This window comes from Anolis sagrei, chromosome 7 (assembly GCF_037176765.1).
Source record: "Anolis sagrei isolate rAnoSag1 chromosome 7, rAnoSag1.mat, whole genome shotgun sequence".
Taxonomy (NCBI): Eukaryota; Metazoa; Chordata; class Lepidosauria; order Squamata; family Dactyloidae; genus Anolis; species Anolis sagrei.
Genome location: NC_090027.1, coordinates 2046456 through 2070971, shown reverse-complemented (window position 1 = coordinate 2070971; position 24516 = coordinate 2046456). Strand labels below are relative to the sequence as shown.

At 44.7% G+C, this 24516-nt stretch overlaps 1 protein-coding gene across 2 annotated transcripts; it reads right to left on the bottom strand.

Annotated features, from left to right (window-relative positions):
• Positions 1-370: 370 nt before the first annotated feature.
• On the bottom strand, positions 371-23983 carry LETM2 (leucine zipper and EF-hand containing transmembrane protein 2). Of its 2 annotated transcripts, none has more exons than XM_067470631.1 (11): positions 23851-23983; positions 22763-22844; positions 18340-18787; positions 15499-15642; positions 15264-15401; positions 12450-12653; positions 9415-9534; positions 6976-7089; positions 3443-3520; positions 2716-2790; positions 371-805 (listed from the first exon to the last, which is right to left on the bottom strand). In XM_067470631.1, exons 2-11 carry the CDS (start codon positions 22807-22809, stop codon positions 755-757), a joined length of 1419 nt encoding a protein of 472 aa, XP_067326732.1. In that variant the 5' UTR covers positions 22810-22844; positions 23851-23983; the 3' UTR covers positions 371-754. The 2 variants fall into 2 exon arrangements, with proteins under 2 accessions (XP_067326732.1, XP_067326733.1); XM_067470632.1 differs by having other exon boundaries at positions 2716-2769.
• Between the last annotated feature and the right edge of the window lie 533 nt (positions 23984-24516).

The following is a 24516-nucleotide window of genomic DNA, read 5'->3' as shown; positions in this document are numbered from 1 at the left end:
AAAGGAAGAGGGGCCAACCAAGGGCAAGGTGGATGGGTGGCATCCTTGAAGTGACTGGACTGACCTTGAGGGAGCTGGGGGTGGTAACGACTGACAGGGAGCTCTGCCGTGGGCTGGTCCATGAGGTCACGAAGAGTCGGAGACGACTGAACGAATGAACAACAAAAACAATTTTCCTAGTTTCCAACAGAACTCACAACCTCTGAGATTGCCTGCCATAGATGTGGGTGAAACGTCAGGAGAGAATGCTTCCGGAACATGGCCAAACAGCCCGGAAAGCCCACAGCAACCCATTCAAGAATGTTCCCAATACAAAAGTGCTCATTCAAAGCTCTGCCATCGCTTTGGCTTTTGTTTACAAAAGGAAAGCTAAGAATAAATGGCTGCTTTACTTAAAATCTTTTGAGGAAATACAAATTTTAACGCTCGGCAATGTTGCATAAGTTAAACAGTACGTCTTGGTCGTAGGTTATGTACATATCTACACAAACAACAACAATAAGTTACGTCACACGAGGTAAGGTAAACGGAGAGGTTTGCCACTAAATGCAAGGTGCTTTTGTTTTTGTCTAGCTTAGATGCGAACCAAACCATCCAGGTCACATCAAAGAGGTCTTGAAAGAAGGAAGGGAGGAGGAAATCTGTACGTGGACAGGAGCTCAACGACGAGAAAGGCCCATCCTTCGCGAGTCTAGATCAGGTCCAGACACGGAACGGTTTCCCCTCCGTTCTCAAGTCCATGATGGGAGAATGCTTAGACTCCGTTGGCGCTGGCTTTGCTGCTCTGAGAGGCTTCCAATTTCGTCTAGGAGAAGCAAAAATAGGAAAATAAAGAGTCACAAAGGAAATAATAATAATAATAATAATAATAATAATAATAATGATATAGTTTGGGGAAAATAGAATCTTGGCATTTGGGAGCTGTAGTTGCTGGGATTTGTAGTTCACCAAATTTGGACACAAGGCACTTCTCAGGCCAACGAGTGACCATCACTCATAAACACACTGAAAAACATAGTGGAAGGGACTCAAACAGCCAAAAAAGCAAAAAGACGCTACAGCACATGTGCAAAAACCTACAATCACAGCTCATTCTGAACCCCACTAACGATAGAATTGGGCCAAACCTCCCACACAGAACCCCCATGACCACCGGACTGGGCCACAGCAACGCATGGCAGGGGCCGGCTAGTATCTATACAAACAAAAATGTAATGTTGGTTTGTGGGATTAACAGAACTCAAAAACCGCTGGATGAATTGACACCAAATTTGGACAACATTACACCTAACAAGCCAATGTATGTCCTTCACTCAAAAAAAATTGATTTTGTCATTTGGGAGTTGTAGTTACTGGGATTTATAGTTCACCTACAATCAAAGAGCATTCTGAACCCCACCAACGATGGAGTTGAATCAATCTTGGCACACAGAACTCCCATGACCAACAGAAAATACTGGAAGGGTTTGGTGGGCATTGACCTTGAGTTTGGGAATTGTAGTTCACCCACATCCAGAAAGCACTGTGGACTCAAGCAATGATGGATCTGGACCAAACTCCACACGAATACTCAATATGCCCAAATGTGAACACTGGTGGAGTTTGGGGAAAATAGAATCTTGACATTCGGGAGTTGTAGTTCCTGGGATTTATAGTTCACCTACAATCACAGCTCATTCTGAACACCACTAATGATAGAATTGGGCTAAACCTCCCACACAGAACCCCCATGACCACCGGACTGGGCCACAGCAACGCATGGCAGGGGCCGGCTAGTATCTATATAAACAAAAATGTAATGTTGGTTTGTGGGATTAACAGAACTCAAAAACCACTGGACGAATTGACACCAAATTTGGACACAAGACACCTAACAACCCAATGTATGTCCTTCACTAAAAAAAATGATTTTGTCATTTGGCAGTTGTAGTTTCTGGGATTTATAGTTCACCTACAATCAAAGAGCATTCTGAACCCCACCAACGATGGAGTTGAACCAAACTTGGCACACAGAACTCCCATGACGAACAGAAAATACTGGAAGGGTTTGGTGGGCATTGACCTTGAGTTTTGGAGTTGTAGTTCACCTCCATCCAGAGAGCACTGTGGACTCAAACAATGATGGATCTGGACCAAACTTGGCACAAATCTTCAATATTCCCAAATGTGAACACTGGTGGAGTTTGGGGGAAATAGACCTTGTCCTTTGGAGTTGTAGTTGCTGGGATTTATAGTTCACCTACAATCAAAGAGCATTCTGAACCCCACCAACGATAGAATTGGGCCAAACTTCCCACAATGAATCCCCATGACCTACAGGAAAGACTGTGTTTTCTGATGGTCTTTGTTGACCCCTCCGACTCCCCCTCATGACCCCCCCCCAGGGGTCCCGACAGCCAGGTTGAGAAACGCTGCTTTAGTCTGACACCCCCAAGGTTATGAGGCTGGCATGACTGCATGGAACACCATTACCTTCTCGTAGAAGCGGTACCTATAGATCTACTCACATTTGGATGTTTTCAATCTGCTAGGTTGGCAGAAGCTGGGGCTAACAGCGGGAGCTCACCGCGCTCCCCAGATTCAAACAGCCAATCTTTTGGTCAGCAAGTTCAGCAGCTCAGCAGTTTAACCTGCTGCACCACTGTGGGCTCCCTGGGCAACTCCAATACACAACCCAATGTCTCGATGTGACTCTTAAGTGTAATTCAAACCCACCTCACTTCCAGGAGGCTTGACTGACACCTCAGGGACCGGCGAGGCCTCTTTTGGCTGCAAAATAAATTCTTCAGTCTTCAAAGGAAAGAGAAGCGGGGAAAGGAAAGTCACTTAACAACCCATAGGCTCCTACCCAATCCCGGCATGTTTCCAATTTTCTATTCCTGGACTGCAACTCCCAGCAATCCTCCAGGTAGATAAGGTAGTTAGATAGATAGGTAGGTAGATAGATGGATCAGAGGACTGCTGGGAGTTGTAGTCCAAGAATAGTTAGAGAAGTAAGAAAGGAGAGAAAGAGGGAAGGGAAAGAAAAGGAGGGAAGGAAGGGGAGGGAAGGAAGGAAGGAAGGAGAGGAAGAAAGAAGAAAAGGGAAGGAAGGAGAGAAAGAAAGAAGGAGAGGAAGAGGGAGGGAAGGTTGGCCACAGCAACGCATGGCGGGTACAGCTAGTAAAGAATGAAGAAAAGAAAACACAAACCACAGCGGAAAAGAGTGGAAGTCTTCCCCCCCCCCTTTTTTTCTCATTTTCCAACTTCCTTCCCCAGAACCCTAGTAATTTCGGTGTTTTGTTTTCGCTTGCGGTAGTTTCCCCCCTACTCTATTTCCACTTTCCTCCATGCCCTACTCCTTCTTTTACAATACTGTAAATACGTAAATAATAAAAAAATATATTCATAAATAAAGAAGGAACGTCATGCCAACAGGCCCGCAAAAAACACTGCGGCTCACCTTTTTTTCCTGGACTTTGGGAGCGGAATCCACCAAGGTTTCACGGTCGTCAGCACGTACTTTCTCGCTCTTGAAAGGCTAAACCAAAACAAATAAAGCTACGTTTACCCTTTTTCTCATGCAGATAAACAGCTTCGCTCTCACATAGATTCCTCTCGCACCAAACTTATACAGGAGATTCGCACAGTACCTTCACACTCAGTTTTACACATGAGGCCTTCAACCTGGGGCTTCTCTCACAGAAGCTTCTTACACCAGGCCGTCTCACATTCTGTGGCCTTCTCACAGATTAAGGCCTACTTCACACAATGACTTCTCTCACAGACTAAAGCCTACCTCACACTGAGGCTGCTCTCACAGACTAAGACCTACCTCACACAGAGGCTTCTCTCACAAAGACCTACCTCACACAGAGGCTTCTCTCACAGACTAAGGCCTACTTCGCACAGAGGCTTCTCTCACAGACTAAGGCCTACCTCACACAGAGGCTTCTCTCACAGACTAAGGCCTACCTCACACAGAGGCTTCTCTCACAGACTAAGGCCTACTGCACACAGTGGCTTCTCTCACAGACTAAGGCCTATTTCACACAGTGGCTTCTCTTACAGACTAAGACCTACTTCGCACAGAGGCTTCGCTCACAGACTAAGGCCTACCTCACACAGAGGCTTCTCTCACAGACTAAAGAACACCTCACACAGAGGCTTCTTTCACAGACGAAGACCTACCTCACACAGAGGCTTCTCTCACAAAGACCTACCTCACACAGAGGCTTCTCTCACAGACTAAGGCCTACTTCACACAGAGGCTTCTCTCACAGACTAAGGCCTACCTCACACAGAGGCTTCTCTCACAGACTAAGGCCTACCTCACACAGAGGCTTCTCTCACAGACAAAGGCCTACTTCGCACAGAGGCTTCTCTCACAGACTAAGACCACACAGAGGCTTCTCTCACAGACTAAGGCCTACCTCACACTGAGGCTTCTCTCACAGACTAAGGCCTACCTCACACAGAGGCTTCTCTCACAGACTAAGGCCTACTTCACACAGAGGCTTCTCTCACAGACTAAGGCCTACTTCACACAGAGGCTTCTCTCACAGACTAAGGCCTACTTCACACAGAGGCTTCTCTCACAGACTAAGGCCTACCTCACACAGAGGCTTCTCTCACAGACTAAGGCCTACCTCACACAGAGGCTTCTCTCACAGACAAAGGCCTACTTCGCACAGAGGCTTCTCTCACAGACTAAGGCCTACTTCACACAGAGGCTTCTCTCACAGACGAAGGCCTACCTCACACAGAGGCCTCTCTCACAGACTAAGGCCTACTTCGCACAGAGGCTTCTCTCACAGACTAAGGCCTACACACAGAGGCTTCTCTCACAGACTAAGGCCTACCTCACACAGAGGCTTCTCTCACAGACTAAGGCCTACTTCACACAGTGGCTTCTCTCACAGACTAAGGCCTATTTCACACAGTGGCTTCTCTTACAGATTAAGACCTACTTCGCACAGAGGCTTCTCTCACAGACTAAGGCCTACCTCACACAGAGGCTTCTCTCACAGACTAAAGAACACCTCACACAGAGGCTTCTTTCACAGACTAAGACCTACCTCACACAGAGGCTTCTCTCACAGACTAAGGCCTACTTCACACAGAGGCTTCTCTCACAGACTAAGGCCTACCTCACACAGAGGCTTCTCTCACAGACTAAGGCCTACCTCACACAGAGGCTTCTCTCACAGACAAAGGCCTACTTCGCACAGAGGCTTCTCTCACAGACTAAGGCCTACTTCACACAGAGGCTTCTCTCACAGACTAAGACCTACTTCACACAGAGGCTTCTCTCACATACTAAGACCTACCTCACACTGAGGCTTCTCTCACAGACTAAGGCCTACCTCACACAGAGGCTTCTCTCACAGACTAAGGCCTACTTCACACAGAGGCTTCTCTCACATACTAAGACCTACCTCACACAGAGGCTTCTCTCACAGACAAAGGCCTACTTCACACAGAGGCTTCTCTCACAGACGAAGGCCTACCTCACACAGAGGTTTCTCTCACAAACTAAGACCTACCTCACACAGAGGCTTCTCTCACAGACTAAGGCCTACTTCGCACAGAGGCTTCTCTCACAGACTAAGGCCTACTTCGCACAGAGGCTTCTCTCACAGACTAAGGCCTACACACAGAGGCTTCTCTCACAGACTAAGGCCTACCTCACACAGAGGCTTCTCTCACAGACTAAGGCCTACTTCACACAGTGGCTTCTCTCACAGACTAAGGCCTATTTCACACAGTGGCTTCTCTTACAGATTAAGACCTACTTCGCACAGAGGCTTCTCTCACAGACTAAGGCCTACCTCACACAGAGGCTTCTCTCACAGACTAAAGAACACCTCACACAGAGGCTTCTTTCACAGACTAAGACCTACCTCGCACAGAGGCTTCTCTCACAAAGACCTACCTCACACAGAGGCTTCTCTCACAGACTAAGGCCTACCTCACACAGAGGCTTCTCTCACAGACTAAGGCCTACCTCACACAGAGGCTTCTCTCACAGACAAAGGCCTACTTCGCACAGAGGCTTCTCTCACAGACTAAGGCCTACTTCACACAGAGGCTTCTCTCACAGACTAAGACCTACTTCACACAGAGGCTTCTCTCACATACTAAGACCTACCTCACACTGAGGCTTCTCTCACAGACTAAGGCCTACCTCACACAGAGGCTTCTCTCACAGACTAAGGCCTACTTCACACAGAGGCTTCTCTCACATACTAAGACCTACCTCACACAGAGGCTTCTCTCACAGACTAAGACCTACCTCACACAGAGGCTTCTCTCACAGACTAAGGCCTACCTCACATAGAGGCTTCTCTCATAGACAAAGGCCTACCTCACACAGAGGCTTCTCTCACAGACTAAGACCTACTTCACACAGAGGCTTCTCTCGCAGACTAAGGCCTACCTCACACAGAGGCTTCTCTCACAGACTAAGGCCTACCTCACACAGAGGCTTCTCTCACAGACTAAAGCCTACCTCACATAGAGGCTTCTCTCACAAACTAAAGCCTACCTCACACAGAGGCTTCTCTCACAGACTAAGGCCTACTTCACACAGAGGCTTCTCTCACACACTAAGACCTACTTCGCACAGAGGCTTCTCTCACACACTAAGACCTACTTCGCACAGAGGCTTCTCTCACAGACTAAGACCTACCTCACACAGAGGCTTCTCTCACAGACTAAAGCCTACTTCACACAGAGGCTTCTCTCACAGACTAAAGCCTATCTCACACTGTCAGGCCTTCTCACAGGCTGAGACCTATCTCCAACTGAGGCAAACTAACACAGAGGCCTACTAAGCTACAGGCATACCTGCTTATACAGAACGGCAGCTTTTACTGAGGCATTGCATCCATTTAACCCTTTCAGTGCTTGACTCACATTTTTGTAATTAAAAATACCTAGTTAATGTTTAATATTTCTGACAATTCCAAGTCTGTTCCTACTGGGAGTGCTCACCTCAGGTGCTGGAGTCACAGGAATCGGTATGGGCTTCACCTCCGTCAAATACAAGGCGCGGGAGAGCAGCAACAAAGAAGGGGGCACATTCTCTCGAAGATGCAGGTCCAGCCACTGCGTAAGGAGAGAGGAGGAGAAGAAAGGACATTGACTTACGACCGAATGAAGATGTAGGGAAATGGGGAGATTCCACAGGGTTGAAATGTGGGCTCTCTTCCTTGTTATGAAAGGGAGTCCATTCCATGTGTTATCGAAGGCTTTCGTGGGTGGAATCACTGGGTTGTTGTTAGTTTTCCGGGCTGTTTGGTCATGTTCCAGAAGCATTCTCTCCTGACGTTTCACCTGCATCTATGGCAGCCATCCTCAGAGGTTGTAAGTTCTTCTGAAACATGACTACACAGTCCGGACAACTCACAGCGACCCAGTGAGTCCATTCCTTTACATGGCTGTCTAAAAACAACTGGTCTTTAATGGTAAAGATGCAGAATGGAAATTTTTCCAATGCTGCATTTCGCTGTGGAAAAATGTTCATGTGACGTACTACAAACACACATAAACAGGATTGCCGTATATACTCGAGTATAAGCCGACCCAAATATAAGCCGAGGCATCTAATTTTACCACAAATAACTGGGAAAACATATTGACTTGAGTATAAGCCGAGGGTGGGAAATGGAGATGATACTGGTAAAATTCAAAATAAAAATAGATACCAATACAGTTACATTAACTGAGGCATCCGTGGGTTAAATGTTTTTGAATATTTACATAAAACTGTAATTTAAGATAAGACTGCCCAACTCTGGAGTGACAGCGCCCCCCTGTGGCTGGATTCAAGCACAACCTCCAAGGTGGCAAAAAAGCTGGACGTCAACACAACATACCTCCTGTTGGGGTTCAGCCTGAGTTTGAACTTGAACCTGATTCTCTGTTTGTTCCTCCTGATGCTAATGAAAATATATTTACTGATGCTAGTGGAAATGTACCTTTTGATGCCAATGCTCCTGAAATTAGTGAGGAAGAAACTGCTGTAGGTTTGGAAAATGCCAATGTTCCTGAAATTAGTGAGGAAAGAACTTCTGTAGATTTGGAAAATGAAAGTACCAGTGTTCATGAGAATGTTTCAGAGGGAAGCCATGACCTTTCACTCCCTTCTGCACCTGGGAACCTTAATGAGAACAGAAGGGGGCAGATCTGGCAAGACAGGAGTAAATCACTCAGCTTGCGTAGGTCTTCCCGATTAAGAGAAATACAATGGCTTCAAAGCAGAGGGGCGCTTCACGGAACCAATTCTTCGGCTTTAAGTGCCTTCCGCTGGGCTGAGTTTCTCAGTTCAGGCATCGTTTCAGATTGATGAAGACCTTGGCAGTTCTCCCGGTTTCCCTGGCCATGGTCTTGAAAGATTTCTAGGATATCAAGTACGGTTAGTGGATTGCTAACAGGTTCCAGTATTTTACAGTGTGGCTTTGGGTTTTGTTTTGTCCATTTAAATTCATGTTTGCTGATTTTGCTGTGGCTTTTGACTTGCATTTTCCTTTATTTTGCAACCATTTTTCTTCAATAAAAAATGATTGTTTTTCACAGTCAAGTGTGGTGGATAGTTATCTTAGGGCCTCGTTCCCTGCTCTGGATTGCAACACCTCCTTCGTCTTCTGTCTCTGTCATGTCTATCCAAAATGGCACTGAATGTTTGCCGTGTATGTGTACTGTGATCCGCCCTGAGTCCCCGTGGGGAGATATGGTGGAATATAAATAAAATGTTATTGTTATTGTTATTATTATTGAGTCTCCCTAGGGGTGAGAAAAGTGGTATATAAATACTAGGGCTGGGCAACCACAAAAAAAATTGTTTCTAAACTCGATTCGTTTTTTGGGGTTTTTTGCGTTTCGATATTTAAAAGAATTCCGAAATTTTTCTTTAAAAAAGTTTGATATTTATGAAATTTCGTAAAATTACGAAACAATACGAAACGAATACGAATCGATTCGTTAATGGCGGACGCGCAATACGCTAAAAAACCTCCAAATGGGACCGGGGGAACTTCTGAAGCTTCCCTCTCCCTCTGTTGTTGACTGTTGGTGTGATATTTATAATTTTTTTTCACTGATTAAACAAACAACAGCTATAAAACTTGCCCCAGACATGTGGAAATAATAACGAAACGATTTCGAAACGAATACAAAATGAATACGAAGCAATTACGAAACGAATTGGAAAAATTCGTTTCGTTTTTTAGATGCTCCTGAATGGTTCGTTATCGCTTCGTAACCCCCCCCAAAATAACGAATTTTTAACGAATTACGAAATTACGAAACGAAACCGCCCAGCCCTAATAAATACTGTAAATAATAATAATAATAATAATATTGTTACTGCGCAGGTGGAAGGCTTCCTTCTTGGATCTTTGCCCCATTCATTCTCCCTCCTCCTTGACTTGCCTGGTTGAGTTGCTCCTTCAGCTGCTCCTCCGAAATGCCCAAGGACCTCATGCCTCTTGCCCTGCACGCGGCCTGGAGCTCGGACACACTCAGCCCATTCACACCTTCCCTGGAAATCATCTGCACGAAGGAGAGACGTGGGAGTTAGCCTTGCGTTGCACTTTTAGATATCAAGTGGCAGAAACCGAGGGAAAGCAATGGCTGGACACACCTAGTGCATTAAATACATAGACCAGGGGTCTTCAAACTTTTTAAATAGGGGGCCAGATCATAGACCCTCAAACTGTTGGAGGGCCGGATTATAATTTGAAAAAAGCATGAATGAATTCCTATGCACACTGCACATAACTTATTTGTAGTGCAAAAAACACGTAAAAACAATACAATAATTAAAATGAAGAGCAATTTTAACAAATATAAACTTATTAGTATTGCAATGGGAAGTGTGGGCCTGCTTTTGGCTGATGAGATAGCATTGTTGTTGTTGTTGTGTGCTTTCGAGTCATTTCAGTCTTATGTTGACCCTGAGCGAGGGCCAGGTAAATGACCTTGGAGGGCCGTATTCGGCCCGCGGGCCATAGTTTGAGGACCCCTGACATAGACTTTGTGCAACGTGGATACTTAGGCATGCTATCTGAAGCAAAAAATATATTACGATCATCATTTATTTATGTGTGCAACACCATAAAGCAAAAACAATCTAAAATACAATCTAAAATACTGATTTCTTCAGTTCTAAGGTGCACATTTCCCTATATAAACATCTCTAAAATGAGGTGCACCTTAGAATCGCAGGTGTAACTTATGTATTTTTGTTGTTGGTGGTGGCAACACTGGAATTAATACAATCGGTGTTGCCTCTAACTGAAGAAATACGGTACAAAGAAAAATAATACCCAGGAAGAGGAATAACATAGCAAAAACGTCTCCAATACAGTTAGGTAAAGGTAAAGGTAGTCCCCTGACATGAAGTCCAGTCATGTCTGACTCTGGGACTCTGGTGCTCATCTCCATTTCTAAGCCGAAGAGCCAGCGTTGTCCGTAGACACCTCCAAGGTCATGTGGCCATTGGCATGACTGCATGGAGCGCCCTTACCTTCCCGCCGGAGCGGTACCTATTGATCTACTCACATTTGCATGTTTTCGAACTGCTAGGTTGGCAGAAGCTAGGGCTGACAGCGGAAGCTCACGCTGCTCCCTGGAATCGAACCTGCGACCTTTCGATCAACAAGCTCAGCAGCTCAGTGCTTTAACCCACTGCGCCACCAGGGGCTCCCCAATACAATTACAAACTACCATATATACCCGAATATAAGCCGACCCAAATAGAAGTCGAGGCACCTAATTTTACCACAAAAAAACTGGGAAAGTGTATTGACTCGAGTCTAAGCCGAGGGTGGGAAATGCAGCCGCTACTGGGAAATTTCAAAATAAAAATAGATACCAATAAAATTACATGAATTGAGGCATTTTTGAATAATTACATAAAACTATAATTTAAGACAAGACTGCCCAACTCTGATTCAATCATTATTCTAACTTTCTTCAATGTGAAAGTGCTTATGTATCCTATCAATAATAATAAAGAGAGTGAAATAATAAATGTAATGATAACAATAATAATAATAGAATAAAATAATGGCAATTTAATAACAGTAACAATAGAGTAAAATAATAAATGTAATAATAACAGTAATACTAGAGTAAAATAATAAATGTAATAACAATAAGAGTAAAATAATAAATGTAATAATATTAAATAGAGTAAAATAATAAATGTAATAATAATTAAAAATAGAGAATTATAATAATAGAGCAAAATAATAAATATAATAAAATAATAAATGTAATAATAACAGTGTAATAATACAATAAAATAATGTAAATTTAATAACAGTAACAATAGAGTAAAATAATAAATGTAATAATAATAGAGTAAAATAATGTAAATGTAATAATAACAGTAATAGAGTAAGATAATGTAAATTTAATAACAGCAATACTAGAGTAAAATAAGTAAAATAATAAATGTAATAATATTAAATAGAGAAAAATAATAAATGTAATAATAAAAAAATTAAAATAGAGAATAATAATAATAAATAGAGCAAAATAATAAATGCAATAAAATAATAATAATATAACAAATGTAATAATAATAGTGTAATAATACAATAAAATAATGGAAATTTAATAACAGTAACAATAGAGTAAAATAATTAATGTAATAATAACAGTAATACTAGAGTAAAATAATAAATGTAATAATATTAAATAGAGTAAAATAATAAATGTAATAATAATAATTAAAATTAAAATAGAGAATAATAATAATGAATAGAATGAATAGCAAAATAAGAAATATAATAAAACAATAATAATAATAATAAATGTAATAATAATAGTGTAATAATACAATAAAATAATGGAAATTCAATAACAGTAATAAGAGTAAAATAATCAGTGTAATAATAACAGTAATACGAGAGTAAAATAATTAATGTAATAATAATAGTAAAATAATAAGTATAATAATAATAAAAATAGAGTAAAATAAAGGAAATGTAATAATAACAGTAATAATAGAGTAAAATAATAAATGTAATAATCTTTGAGTAAAATAATAAATATAATAATAAAAAAAATTAAAATAGAGAAAAACAACAAATTTAATAATAAATACAGCAAAATAATAAATGTAGTAAAATAATAATAGAGTAAAATAATAAATGTGATAAAGATAATAGTAATAGAGTAAAATAATAAATAACCTTGAGTATAAGCCAAGGGGAGGCTTTTTCAGTCTAAAAAAGTGCTGAAAAACTCAGCTTTTGCTTGAGTCTATAGGTCAATTATGCTGAGCTGCATTATATGGCAGTGTGGACCCAGCCTTAGAGGCAGGTCAGAAATCAAAAACTGGAGAAGAAAAATCACAGAATGATACATGGAAAAATAGCTGGCACAAATACAGCTAAAGGGAGGCCTAGAGGGGTTTAACCACGTCTGCTTTGCAACCTTCTTTTGGGCTGCCTTACTTCATCGTCTGCTTTGATCGACCTGAGCTTCATCAGAAGCTGGAAGCGGAGGAGGTTGTTGGTGCCAATGGGCTGCAGTTCCAGCAGTCTGCAGAGGATGACCAACTGCGGCCTCTCCAGGTGCTCCAGGGTCAGCTCGTCCTCAAACAGCTTGGAAAACTGAATGATCTCCTGGGTGCTGGGCTGCTGGCCGCTGTGCCGGACCTGCGCAAAGCAAGGGATGCGATCCCGCCTCAGACCAAACCACAAGCAAGTGAAAGACATCATAGAATCATAGAATCATAGAATCCAAGAGTTGGAAGAGACCTCATGGGCCATCCAGTCCAGCCCCATTCTGCCAAGAAGCAGGAACATTGCATTCAAATCACCCCTGACAGATGGCCATCCAGCCCCTGCTTAAAAGCTTCCAAAGAAGGAGCCTCCACCACACTCCGGGGCAGAGAGTTCCACTGCTGAATGGCTCTCACAGTCAGGAAGTTCTTCCTAATGTTCAGATGGAATCTCCTCTCTTGTAGTTTGAAGCCATTGTTCCCTTGCGTCCTAGTCTCCAAGGAAGCAGAAAACAAGCTTGCTCCCTCCTCCTCCCTGTGGCTTCCTCTCACATATTTATACATGGCTATCATGTCTCCTCTCAGCCTTCTCTTCTTCAGGCTAAACATGCCCAGCTCCTTAAGCCGCTCCTCATAGGGCTTGTTCTCCAGACCCCTGGTCATTTGAGTCGCCCTCCTCTGGACACATTCCAGCTTGTCAACATCTCCCTTCAATTGTGATGCCCAGAATTGGACACAATATTCCAGATGTGGTCTAACCAAGGCAGAATAGAGCATGGGGAGCATGACTTCCCTGGATCTAGACACTATGCTCCTCTTGATGCAGGCCAAAATCCCATTGGATTTTTTTGTCGCCACATCACATTCCTGGCTCATGTTTAACTTGTTGTCCACGAGGACTCCAAGATCTTTTTCACACGTACTGCTCTCGAGCCAGGCAATGTCCTCCATTCTGTATCTTTGCATTTCGTTTTTTCTGCCTAAGTGGAGTCTCTTGCCTTTGTCCCTGTTCAACTTCATTTTGTTCGTTTTGGCCCATCATCTCTCTAATCTGTCAAGATCGTTTTGAATTCTGCTCCTGTCCTCTGGAGTCTTGGCTTTCCCTCCCAATTTGGTGTCATCTACAAACTTGATGATCCTGCCTTCTAGCCCTTCATCGAAGTCATGAATGAAGATGTTGAACAGGACCGGGCCCAGGACGGAACCCTGCGGCACTCCACTTGTCACTTCTTTCCAAGATGAAGAGGAAGCATTAGTGAGCACACATCAATCCCTACACAGCATCAAGGGGCACTCCAGATCTGGAGGTTTAACTTTTGTGCATGTTATTTTTCACAGATTCGATCAATGCATTCACTTTAGGAATCTTTAGGTCCTCCAGCACAATTTTATAATCACATTTGGCCGAAAAGGGACCAGAGATATGCTGGAGGATTTAGAGATTCCTAAAGAGAACCTTTCTCTAGAGTCTACGTCGCATGCTCCCCCACGCTCGCACATGCACACCACGCTGCCATGTGCTGTGCACGCCTGCTCTTCCCTCCCCGCTTGGAGTATCAGAAAGAGCCCTCCCGTTGGCTGAGAGGCCAGCCAATCACAGCGGAGGAGGACTTTTTGGGGGGAGGTTTCGCCGTCTGTTTCCAAAAAGGAAGAGAAGGCCAGGTGGAGAGATTTTCAGCCTTCTCTGCCAAAGGGATTCCTCAGACCATCAGAAACATGTGTTAGTCACAGGTCCGCAGTTTGGGAGTCCTCCTGGATTCATCACTTACGCTTGAGGCTCAGGCGTCGGCGGTGTCCGGGAGGGCTCTTGCACAACTAAGACTTGTGCGCCAGCTGCTACCGTACCTTGTGAAGGCTGATTTGGCCGGGGTGGTCCATGCCTTGGTCACCTCTCGATTGGATTACTGTAATGCGCTCTACATGGAGCTGCCCTTGAAAACGGCTCAGAAATTCCAACTGGTTCAACAGGCGGCGGCCAGGATGTTAACTGGCACTCCTTACAGAGAGAGGTCAACCCCTCTGTTTAAGGAGCTCCATTGGTTGCCGTTTACCTTCCGATCCCAATTCAAGGTGCAGGTGCTTACCTACAAAGCCCTAAACGGTTTGGGACCTGCCTACCTGCGTGACCGCATCTCCGTTTACGAACCCACGCGCTCCCTCCGTTCATCCGGAGAGGCCCTGCTTACGATCCCATCTGCGTCACAGGCGCGTTTGGTGGGGACGAGGGACAGGGCCTTCTCTGTGGTTGCCCCCCGACTTTGGAACACCCTCCCCAAAGACATTAGACTAGCACCCACATTGGCAGTCTTCAGGAAGAATCTGAAGACCTGGCTATTCCGATGTGCCTTTCCAGAATAGGATAACCTCCACCACTACGTCCCAGAAGCACTTTATTAAGAGTTTAAGACTCTCTGCACATTGCACTTGCCCAGAAATCCAAAATACCACCTGCCACACCCAGCACTTTTTTAACCTGTACCCATCACTGGCCCGGCCCTGGTTTTTATTGTGTAATTGATGGATTGTTTTCTTATTGCTTATGTTTTAATTTGCTTTAAATTGCATTGTTATTGTTTTGCTGTTGTTGTGTTGAGCCCTTGGCCTGTGTAAGCCGCATCGAGTCCTGCGGGAGATGCTAGTGGGGTACAAATAAAGTTTAATAATAATAATAATAAAATAATGGTCTTTGGCGACCCCTCTGAAACCACCCTCGCGACCCCCTCCCAGGTTGAGAAACACTGCCCTCGGACTCCTGTGCGTGTACCTTTTGAACATAGGAAGAGAATTGCTGTGTGGCTTCTCCTGTGCTGGCTTTGTTCCTTCTGGCCAGCTCCGCAATGGTCTCCTGTAAGAACTTGGCTAGCTCCAGCTTGGCACTCAGCTTCTTCCTTTGTTTTTCTTCCTGTTTACAAAATGGCAGTCACTTGGGGTCTCTTTCCAATCTGCACCTGCTCCATCCCCACCCAAATCCCCGTCCACGACCTGCCTTTCACACCCACCTTTTTGGATTCCGTTTCAAAGGTTGAGGGAAGCATTTCGGGGAAGAGTTTCAAAAACACTGGCAGAAGGAATTCCATAAAAGGTACGATGATGAACACCAGGAAGGGGACCAGGCGGAAGAGGTCAGCGGACGTTCTCATCAGCTGCAGAGAAAAAGACCACAAAGCAAGACACTGACTTTCAGCTCATGTTGCAGAATGAATGTGGTTTAATAATAATAATAATAATAATAATAATAATAATAATAATAAACCTTTATTTGTACCCCGCTACCATCTCCCGAAGGACTCGGTGCGGCTTACAAGAGGCCGAGCCCAAATACAATAGTACAAACAGCAAAATAACTCAAAAAACAAGGCAATGACATTAACAACACACAATGACAACACTTGAACTGTTACAGCTCAATGGCAAAGAGTGCTGGTCTCTCAGCAAAAGTAGGTGCTCTTACTGCCTCTTACAGGGAAAACCAACTGATCCCTAATCCATCTAAAACACAGACATGTGCCTTTCATCTCAAGAACAGAGAAGCATCCTGAGCTCTGAAGATCACCTGGGAAGGAATCCCACGGGAGCATTGCAGCACACCCAAATACCTGGGAGGAGTCACTCTGGACCGTGCTCTGACCTACAAGAAGCACTGCCTGAACATCAAGCAAAAAGTGGGTGCTAGAAACAATATTATACAAAAGCTGACGGGCACAACCTAGGGATCACAACCAGACACAGTGAAGACATCTGCCCTTGTGCTATGCTACTCTGCTGCTGAGTATGCATGCCCAGTGTGGAACGCATTTCACCACGCTAAAACAGTGGATGTGGCTCTGAATGAGACACTACAGAGACACTATTCCTAACAGGCCCCTTCCTTTTCTCCCTCAGCTGCTTCTCACACCAGACTTACTCACACTGAGACCTATCTCACACCGAGGCCTTTCACCCATTGAGACCTTCTCACACTGAGGTTTCTCTCAGACCGACACCTCTCTCACACTGAGGCAAACTAAAACTTAGGCCTACTCATACCGAGGCCTTTCACCTACTGAGACCTCCTCACACTGAGGTTTCTCTCAGACTGAGGTGAACTAACACTTAGGCCTACTCATACTGAGGCCTTTCACCCACTGAGACCTCATCACACTGAGGTTTCTCTCAGACAAACGCCTCTCTCACACTGAGGTGAACTAACACTTAGGCCTACTCATACTGAGGCCTTTCACCCACTGAGACCTCCTCACACTGAGGTTTCTCTCATACTGACGCCTCTCTCACACTGAGGTGAGCTAACACTTAGGCCTACTCATACTGAGGCCTTTCACCCACTGAGACCTCCTCACACTGAGGTTTCTCTCAGACTGAAGCCTCTCTCACACTGAGGTGAGCTAACACTTAGGCCTACTCATACTGAGGCCTTTCACCCACTGAGACCTCCTCACACTGAGGTTTCTCTCAGACTGAAGCCTCTCTCACACTGAGGTGAGCTAACACTTAGGCCTACTCATACTGAGGCCTTTCACCTACTGAGACCTCCTCACACTGAGGCTTCTCTCAGACTGACGCCTCTCTCACACTGAGGTGAGCTAACACTTAGACCTACTCATACTGAGGCCTTTCACCTACTGAGACCTCCTCACACTGAGGTTTCTCTCAGACTGACGCCTCTCTCACACTGAGGTGAACTAACACTTAGGCCTACTCATACTGAGGCCTTTCACCCACTGAGACCTCCTCGCACTGAGGTTTCTCTCATACTGACGCCTCTCTCACACTGAGGTGAGCTAACACTTAGGCCTACTCATACTGAGACCTTTCACCCACTGAGACCTCCTCACACTGAGGCTTCTCTCAGACTGACGCCTCTCTCACACTGAGGTGAGCTAACACTTAGACCTACTCATACTGAGGCCTTTCACCCACTGAGACCTCCTCACACTGAGGTTTCTCTCATACTGATGCCTCTCTCACACTGAGGTGAGCTAACACTTAGGCCTACTCATACTGAGGCCTTTCACCCACTGAGACCTCCTCACACTGAGGCTTCTCTCAGACTGACGCCTCTCTCACACTGAGGTGAGCTAACACTTAGACCTACTCATACTGAGGCCTTTCACCCACCAAGACCTCCTCACACTGAGGTTTCTCTCAAACTGACTCCTCTCTCACACTGAGATGAACTAACACTCAGGCTTACTTATACTGAGGCCTTTCACCCACTAAGACACTGAGGTTTCTCTCAGACTGACACCTCTCTCAGACTGACGTGAACTAACACTTAGGCCTACTCATACTGAGGCCTTTCACCCACTGAGACTTCCTCACACTGAGGTCTCTCTCAGACTGATGCCTCTCTCACACCGAGGCGAACTAACACTCAGGCCTACTCATACTGAGGCCTACTAACACACTGGGGCCCTTAAGCTGAAACTTAAGTGGCTGAGGGGGGAAAGGAAAGGGCCTGTGGCTGATAGGAATTGTGAGAAGTGGAGTCCAAAGCACTTGGAGGGCCCAAGTTTGCCCATGCCTGCTGTAGTGGGAGGTGGCAGGGAAGAGAAGTCCCAATTCCACTGACACTGGGGACCAAAGGACAGTTAGATCTCCACCTAAGCATTGCGCCAGACGACTGGACAAAGAGGGGGAAAGTGCCAACCCACCTCACCCCAAACCCACTCTACTTCCAATCTCTCCAAATAGCCTGCCTGTTCCTTGTTAAGTGGAAACAAAGTGGAAAAACATTGGCCTTCCATCTTGAGAGGGCTCCACAAGTGGGTCTGGTTGCTTTGTCAGTGGGTCGCCTATTCAGGAACGGCCGTAACTTCCCCCAGGCGTTTGCCGTTCCTCACCCTTCGCCTTTCTCTCCGCGTGAGCACCTGCCCATGTAACAGTCTCCACACCATCCTAGCAGCCACTTTGGTATCGATCCAAAGCAAGTGGAATCCGTTGTAATAGTGTTTCAGTTCATCTACAATCTTCTGTCGGAGTGATTTCTTGGCAATGGGGGTGGCTTGGTCAACGGGGACCTTGGTCACCTCACTGTCCGTTTTTGTCGTGCTTTGATCAGGCGGAGGCTTGTCCTGGAGTTCTTGCTGCCAGTAAGCGGACGTGTGAAGCATTCGCAGAGACTTATTCCCCAAGTGGGGCAGCCCAACGCCCGGTCGTATTCTGCAGAAAGGCTGTTGGCTTTCAGAGTCCCTCCGAGGTGTGCGGTTAAGGTGGGAATCCACCAAATGGACAAATGCAACTAATGGGGGTAACGGAGAACAGTTGGAGTGGACAAGCAGATGAGGTCCCCTGTAAGAAGGAAAGAAATAGACTCAGATCTTTGACATAACAAAGTAAAGGTTCATAACATCATAGAACCTGTCACAACTCAGGTTGCAACAGGTTCTCACCTTGCTCAAGTTTTCACCTTGCTCAAAACACCACCACACACCAAGGCTGTAAGTTTTGTAGTTCATTGAGAAAAAGCAAAAAACAAAACAGAGAAATAAAGATGCAGAAATTCAATAGGCAAAACAGAGTCTGAAATGCAAAGGCAAAGTTCCCAAGATCCAAAGGCAAATAACAAGAAGCATAATCCCTTAGCAATGGTCAAACAAGAGTCCATGGTAGACAGGTAAGATCAGGATCAAAATCCAAGTCTCAGAGAAACCAGAAGCGTTCCGCAAAAGCCAAAGTAATTCCACAGAAGTTAGCAGGGAAAGAGCAACATTGGACTGACAGGAAATGCCAGTCGGCTACATCATTAAATAAGTTTCCCTGACATGAAAGCATTGCGTTGACCTTTCGCTTCACACTTGCTGGCAAGGCGTGAGCTTCTGCGAACTCTTAATTGTAAACGATCCTGTCTACTCATTAATTCACTATTATCTTCAACGCTGGACAACTCACTATCTTGGCCCAGCTGGGCCTGATCACCCTGGGAACCAAAAGGAGTCTCCACCTGCAGTTGTGGAGTTTCACTATTTTTATCTAAAGGCACATTCCTTTCTCTGGGGGACAGACTTGCTGTTTCTTCTTCAGAAGCCACACTATCAGCCCCGTCTGGAACAGGTACAGAAATCTGTAACCCTGCAGATAACCCCTGTTATCCTGCAGAAAGTCAGGCTCAGAAGGCCCAGCAGGCCTAGACAGTTCAGTCTCAGTCTCAGACTCAGACTGAGCCACAACAGAACCATAGAGCTGGAAGACCCCAAGAGTCAGACTTTGGAAGATCTTGGAGCTAAAATCAAGCTCAAAAAAACCTAACGCTGGAGACAAGTGGTTTATTCCTTCTTTCCATAATCCTAAAAAGACAGTTCTAAAGTTTTCCCCGCTCAAATGTTCTGTATAGATCAGTCCCAACTCCCATCCGCCTCCTAGTGGTCAAGCACTGTGGCCACAGTGTGTTAACTGCAGTTACAATATCCCTCACAAAACACTGGCAAAGGGAATTCCATAAAGAGTACAATGATGAACACTAGGAAAGGGACCAGTCGGAAAAGATCAGCAGATGGTCTCATCAGCGGCAGAGATAAGGACCACAAAGGGTGACGTTGACTTTCAGCTCACTAAGGGTGCATCTACACTGCAGAATGAATGTAGATTGACACTTTAACTGCCATAACTCAATGGCAAAGAGTGCTAGTCTCTCACCAAACTACAGATCTCATGTCACATGCATAATGGAGGACCTGCTATGAACCATTACGAAGCTTAAGATCATCAGGAGAGGCCCTGCTTTCGATCCCACCACTCTCGCAAATGCAGTTGGTAGGGACGAGAGACAGGGCCTTCTCAGCAGTGCCCCCCCCCCCCCCCGTCTGTGGAACTCTCTCCCTAAGGATATCAGGTTGGCCACCTCCCCTCCTGTCCTTTAGAAGACAACTGAAGACCTGGCTCTGGGGCCAAGCGTTTGATTAGAGGCCAGAGGCAATAGGAAAAGGAAATTTGGATTTTGTGACATGGATTCTACTGGCTCGGCTTGGTTTTTTACTGGCACGTTAATCTATTAATTTTTGTTAAATTTTACTGATGATGTTGTGCAATGTTCTAAAATGATTTTATTGTGAATTGTAATTTTTATGGTATTTATGCTGTTAGCATCCTCTGATGCTCATGTGAGGGGAGAAGAGCTGGATATAAATATATGAAATAAATAAATACTCCAAGTGGCCAGCTCCTGGTCAAATGACATTTAGCATAATGCCAAGTCCTTTTAAAAAAAACTGTGTGTTTTTAAATGCATTATAACTGGACCCTCTACAAGTCGCTTCTGGAGACTTCCCAAGATCTACAGCGATACTCACAGGAACACGTCAGCAAGCGAGAGTCTAAAAGTGGCAGGCTAAAACCCAGCACCCCAATCAGTGGCTAAGACCAGATGAGAAACTCCTGCCTGGGCACACAGAAGAGTAGATGACCTGGAAGGCGCTGAACAGACTGCACTCTGGCACCACAAGATGCAGAGCTAACCTTAAGAAATGGGGCTACAAAGTGTTCACAGGTGAGTGCAACAGGTGAGTGCGAAGAAAAGCAAACGACAGACCACATACTACAATGCAACTTGAGCCCTGCCACAATGGGGGACTTTCTCACAGCAAGCTCACAACAATAAAACGCTGGAGACAAGTGGTTTATTCTTTCTTTCTACAATCCTAAAAAGACAGTTCTAAAGTTTCCCCGCTCAACCCTCTTGTATAGATTAGTCCAAACTCCCAAAGCTGTTAACAACACCAAAGACAATACAATATATAATTTAAATCCTACAAAATATAATAATAATAATAATAATAATAATAATAATAATAATAATCTTTATTTATACCCCGCCACCATCTCCTCAATGGGGACTCGGAGCAGCTTACATAGGGCCAAGCCCAAACAACATATTACATCAAGATAAAACCAAAACATAAACAACAAGCAACATCATCAAAATTACATTTAAAAAATTCAATAACAAAATAGCATTACAATAAACAAAAAAAAACACATAGTAAACAGTTGGTGGGCCACATATACAGGATAAAATGTTAAAAACTATAATGAGATAAAAATAGGAGCAAGTTATTTGCCGGGAGCTCATAAAGATACACAGGGTTGTGAAACTAAACTTCCCATTGGGGGGGGGGGGGCATGTATTCCAGTGATAGAAGTGTTGAGGGGAGCAATAGCGTCGTGTTGTGCACCTACTCGCCAAAGGCGCAGCGGGAGAGCCAGGTTTTAAGGTCCTTTTTAAATGTTTCTAGTGTAGGGGCTTTCCTGATCTCTCCAGGTAATAAGTTCCAGAGTCGGGGGGCCACAGAGGAGAAGGCTCTCTCCCTTGTGCCTGCAAGACGAGCCTGTGAGACTGGCAGGGGCGAAAGGGGGGCCTCCCCAGAAGATTGTAGGGCCCGGGTTGGTTCATGGAGAGAGATAGGTAGGTGGGTCCCAAACCATTTAGGGCTTTGTAGGTGATAACCTGCACCTTGAATTGTGCCTGGAAAATAAATGGCAGCCAATGGAGCTCCTTAAACAGGGGATATACAAATACTAAAACATGAAAACTATTTAAAAAATAGTTAAAACCATTAAAATCCTATTAACATCTAGAAAATGTTAAAATTTGGATGATGAGCATAATTCAAGATGCTGGTTTTGCCCTACAAAACCCTATACAGTTCCGGTCCAGCGTACCTGTCCGAACGCATCTCCCTCTACGTCCCACCTCGGAGTTTGAGATCATCTGGGGAGGCAATGCTCTTGATCCCACCGCTATCACAAGTGAGGTTGTTGGGGACGAGGAGCAGGGCCTTCTCAGTGGTGGCCCCTCACCTGTGGAACTCACTCCCAGGGGAAATTAGGTCATCAACTTCCCTCCTCTCCTTCCTTTGGGCAATCTGACAACTAGATAAGGACAATCAGACGATTAGGACTGACAGGACTAAGTGGAATTGGAAACTGGACTATGAGATGGCGAACGCTGACCGTTAATGAGGTGTAATTGGTTTTTAGTGGTTTTATCGGCTTTATTGGTTTTATTGTTATATGCAGAAACTGTTTCTTAACTGTTAATTGCCGCTAGATTGTTTTATACTACTGTTATGTGATGTCGGCATCGAATTGTGCCTTTGTAAGCCACCCTGAGTCCTCTCCAGGGTGAGAAGGGCGGGGTAGAAGTAACCGAAATAAATAAATAAAATCCCCTGGCTTGGTCTTAAAGAACCTTTACCTCCTGGTAATTTGGTGTACACAAACTTTAAGAAGCCTTGCTCTAATCCACGGAAATAAAAATCCATTTCTTACCTGGACCTTGCAACAGCACGGAAGAGGTTATAGCTGTAGACAGCCATGGTCACCGGGAGGGTCAATCGGTTTTGCCTATGGCCTGACAAAGAAGGAAAGGCTGCATTTACAGCTATACTGTCTTTCATGAAAGAATCTTTTCATAAAGAAATCAACACAACTTTGAACAACACCTACACACAGATATATAGGCAACCCCCAATTTATGAAGAAGACAGGTTCTGTAGGTTTGTTCTTAAGTTGAATTTGTATGTAATCGAAATGGGTACCTTTCTTAAGAATAGATGGCCCTGGGCATTCCACAGATAGATAAACCCCACTTGCCTAGTTTCCAACAGACCTCACAGCCTCTGAGGATTAGCATTTAATGGCTTTGTAGCTTCAAAGCCTGGCTGGTTGCTGCCTGGAAGAATCCCTTGTTGGGAGGTGTTGGATGGCCCTGGACATTATTCCACAGATAGATAAACCCCACTTGCCTAGTTTCCAACAGACCTCACAACCTCTGAGGATTAGCATTCAATGGCTTTGCAGCTTCAAAGCCTGGCTGGTTGCTGCCTGGAGGAATCCTTTGTTGGGAGGTGTTGGATGGCCCTGGACATCATTCCACAGATATACAAACCCCACTTGCCTAGTTTCCAACAGACCTCACAACCTCTGAGGATTAGCATTCAATGGCTTTGCAGCTTCAAAGCCTGGCTGGTTGCTGCCTGGGGAATCCTTTGTTGGGAGGTGTTGGATGGCCCTGGATATTATTCCACAGATATACAAACCCCACTTGCCTAGTTTCCAACAGACCTCACAGCCTCTGAGGATTAGCATTGAATGGCCTTGTAGCTTCAAAGCCTGGCTGGTTGCTGCCTGGGGGAATCCTTTGTTGGGAGGTGTTAGATGGCCCTGGACATTCCACTGATATATTAACTCCACTTGCCTAGTTTCCAACAGACCTACAACCCCTGAGGATTAGCATTTAATGGCCTTGCAGCTTCAAAGCCTGGCTGGTTGCTGCCTGGGGGAATCCTTTGTTGGGAAGCTTCATACTGATGGATGTAGACACATATATGGGAGACTCTATATGACCTTTTCCTTACCTGCTGCCCAGGTGTGGGTTCCCCCCCTTCTGCCCCCCTTCCTTCCTCTCTCTTCCTCTCACTTCCTGGATATCCGCATTTTCCCATCAACCCCAGCGCCTACACAGGAAGCCGGGCCTCTCTACCCGGAAGAGACTCGTCCTCTTCACTTCCTTCCCTTTGCCTGCCGTGCTGTGCCTGTTTTGAATTGAGCCAATAGGAGTGCAGAACGGGAGCAAGAGGCGGGGCTTGGCTTTTAAACCAGCCAATGGAAGCCAGGAACAGGAAAAGACCGCCTCCTTCGTGCTCTTTTGAGGGGTTCTTTTGGACTGCAACTCCCAGAAGCCTCAGCTAGCTAGAGCAGTTATGAGGGATTCTGGGAGATGTAGTCCAAACTCTTGGAAAGGAAGAAGAGCAGGCTTTGAACTGGGTTATATGAGTGTATATATTCTCTTTCTACGTATATGTACACTATATGTGTGTATACACTGTATAAAGAGCATATATTATCCTTACACATATATAATATATATAGTAGAGTATGTATATAAATGTGTGTACACATTTTAGAGAGCATATATTACTGTGATACACACACGTATATATATTAGTGTATATATATTTCATACACATGTATTACTATTATATATATATATATTAGTGTGCATATATATATTATAAACACAT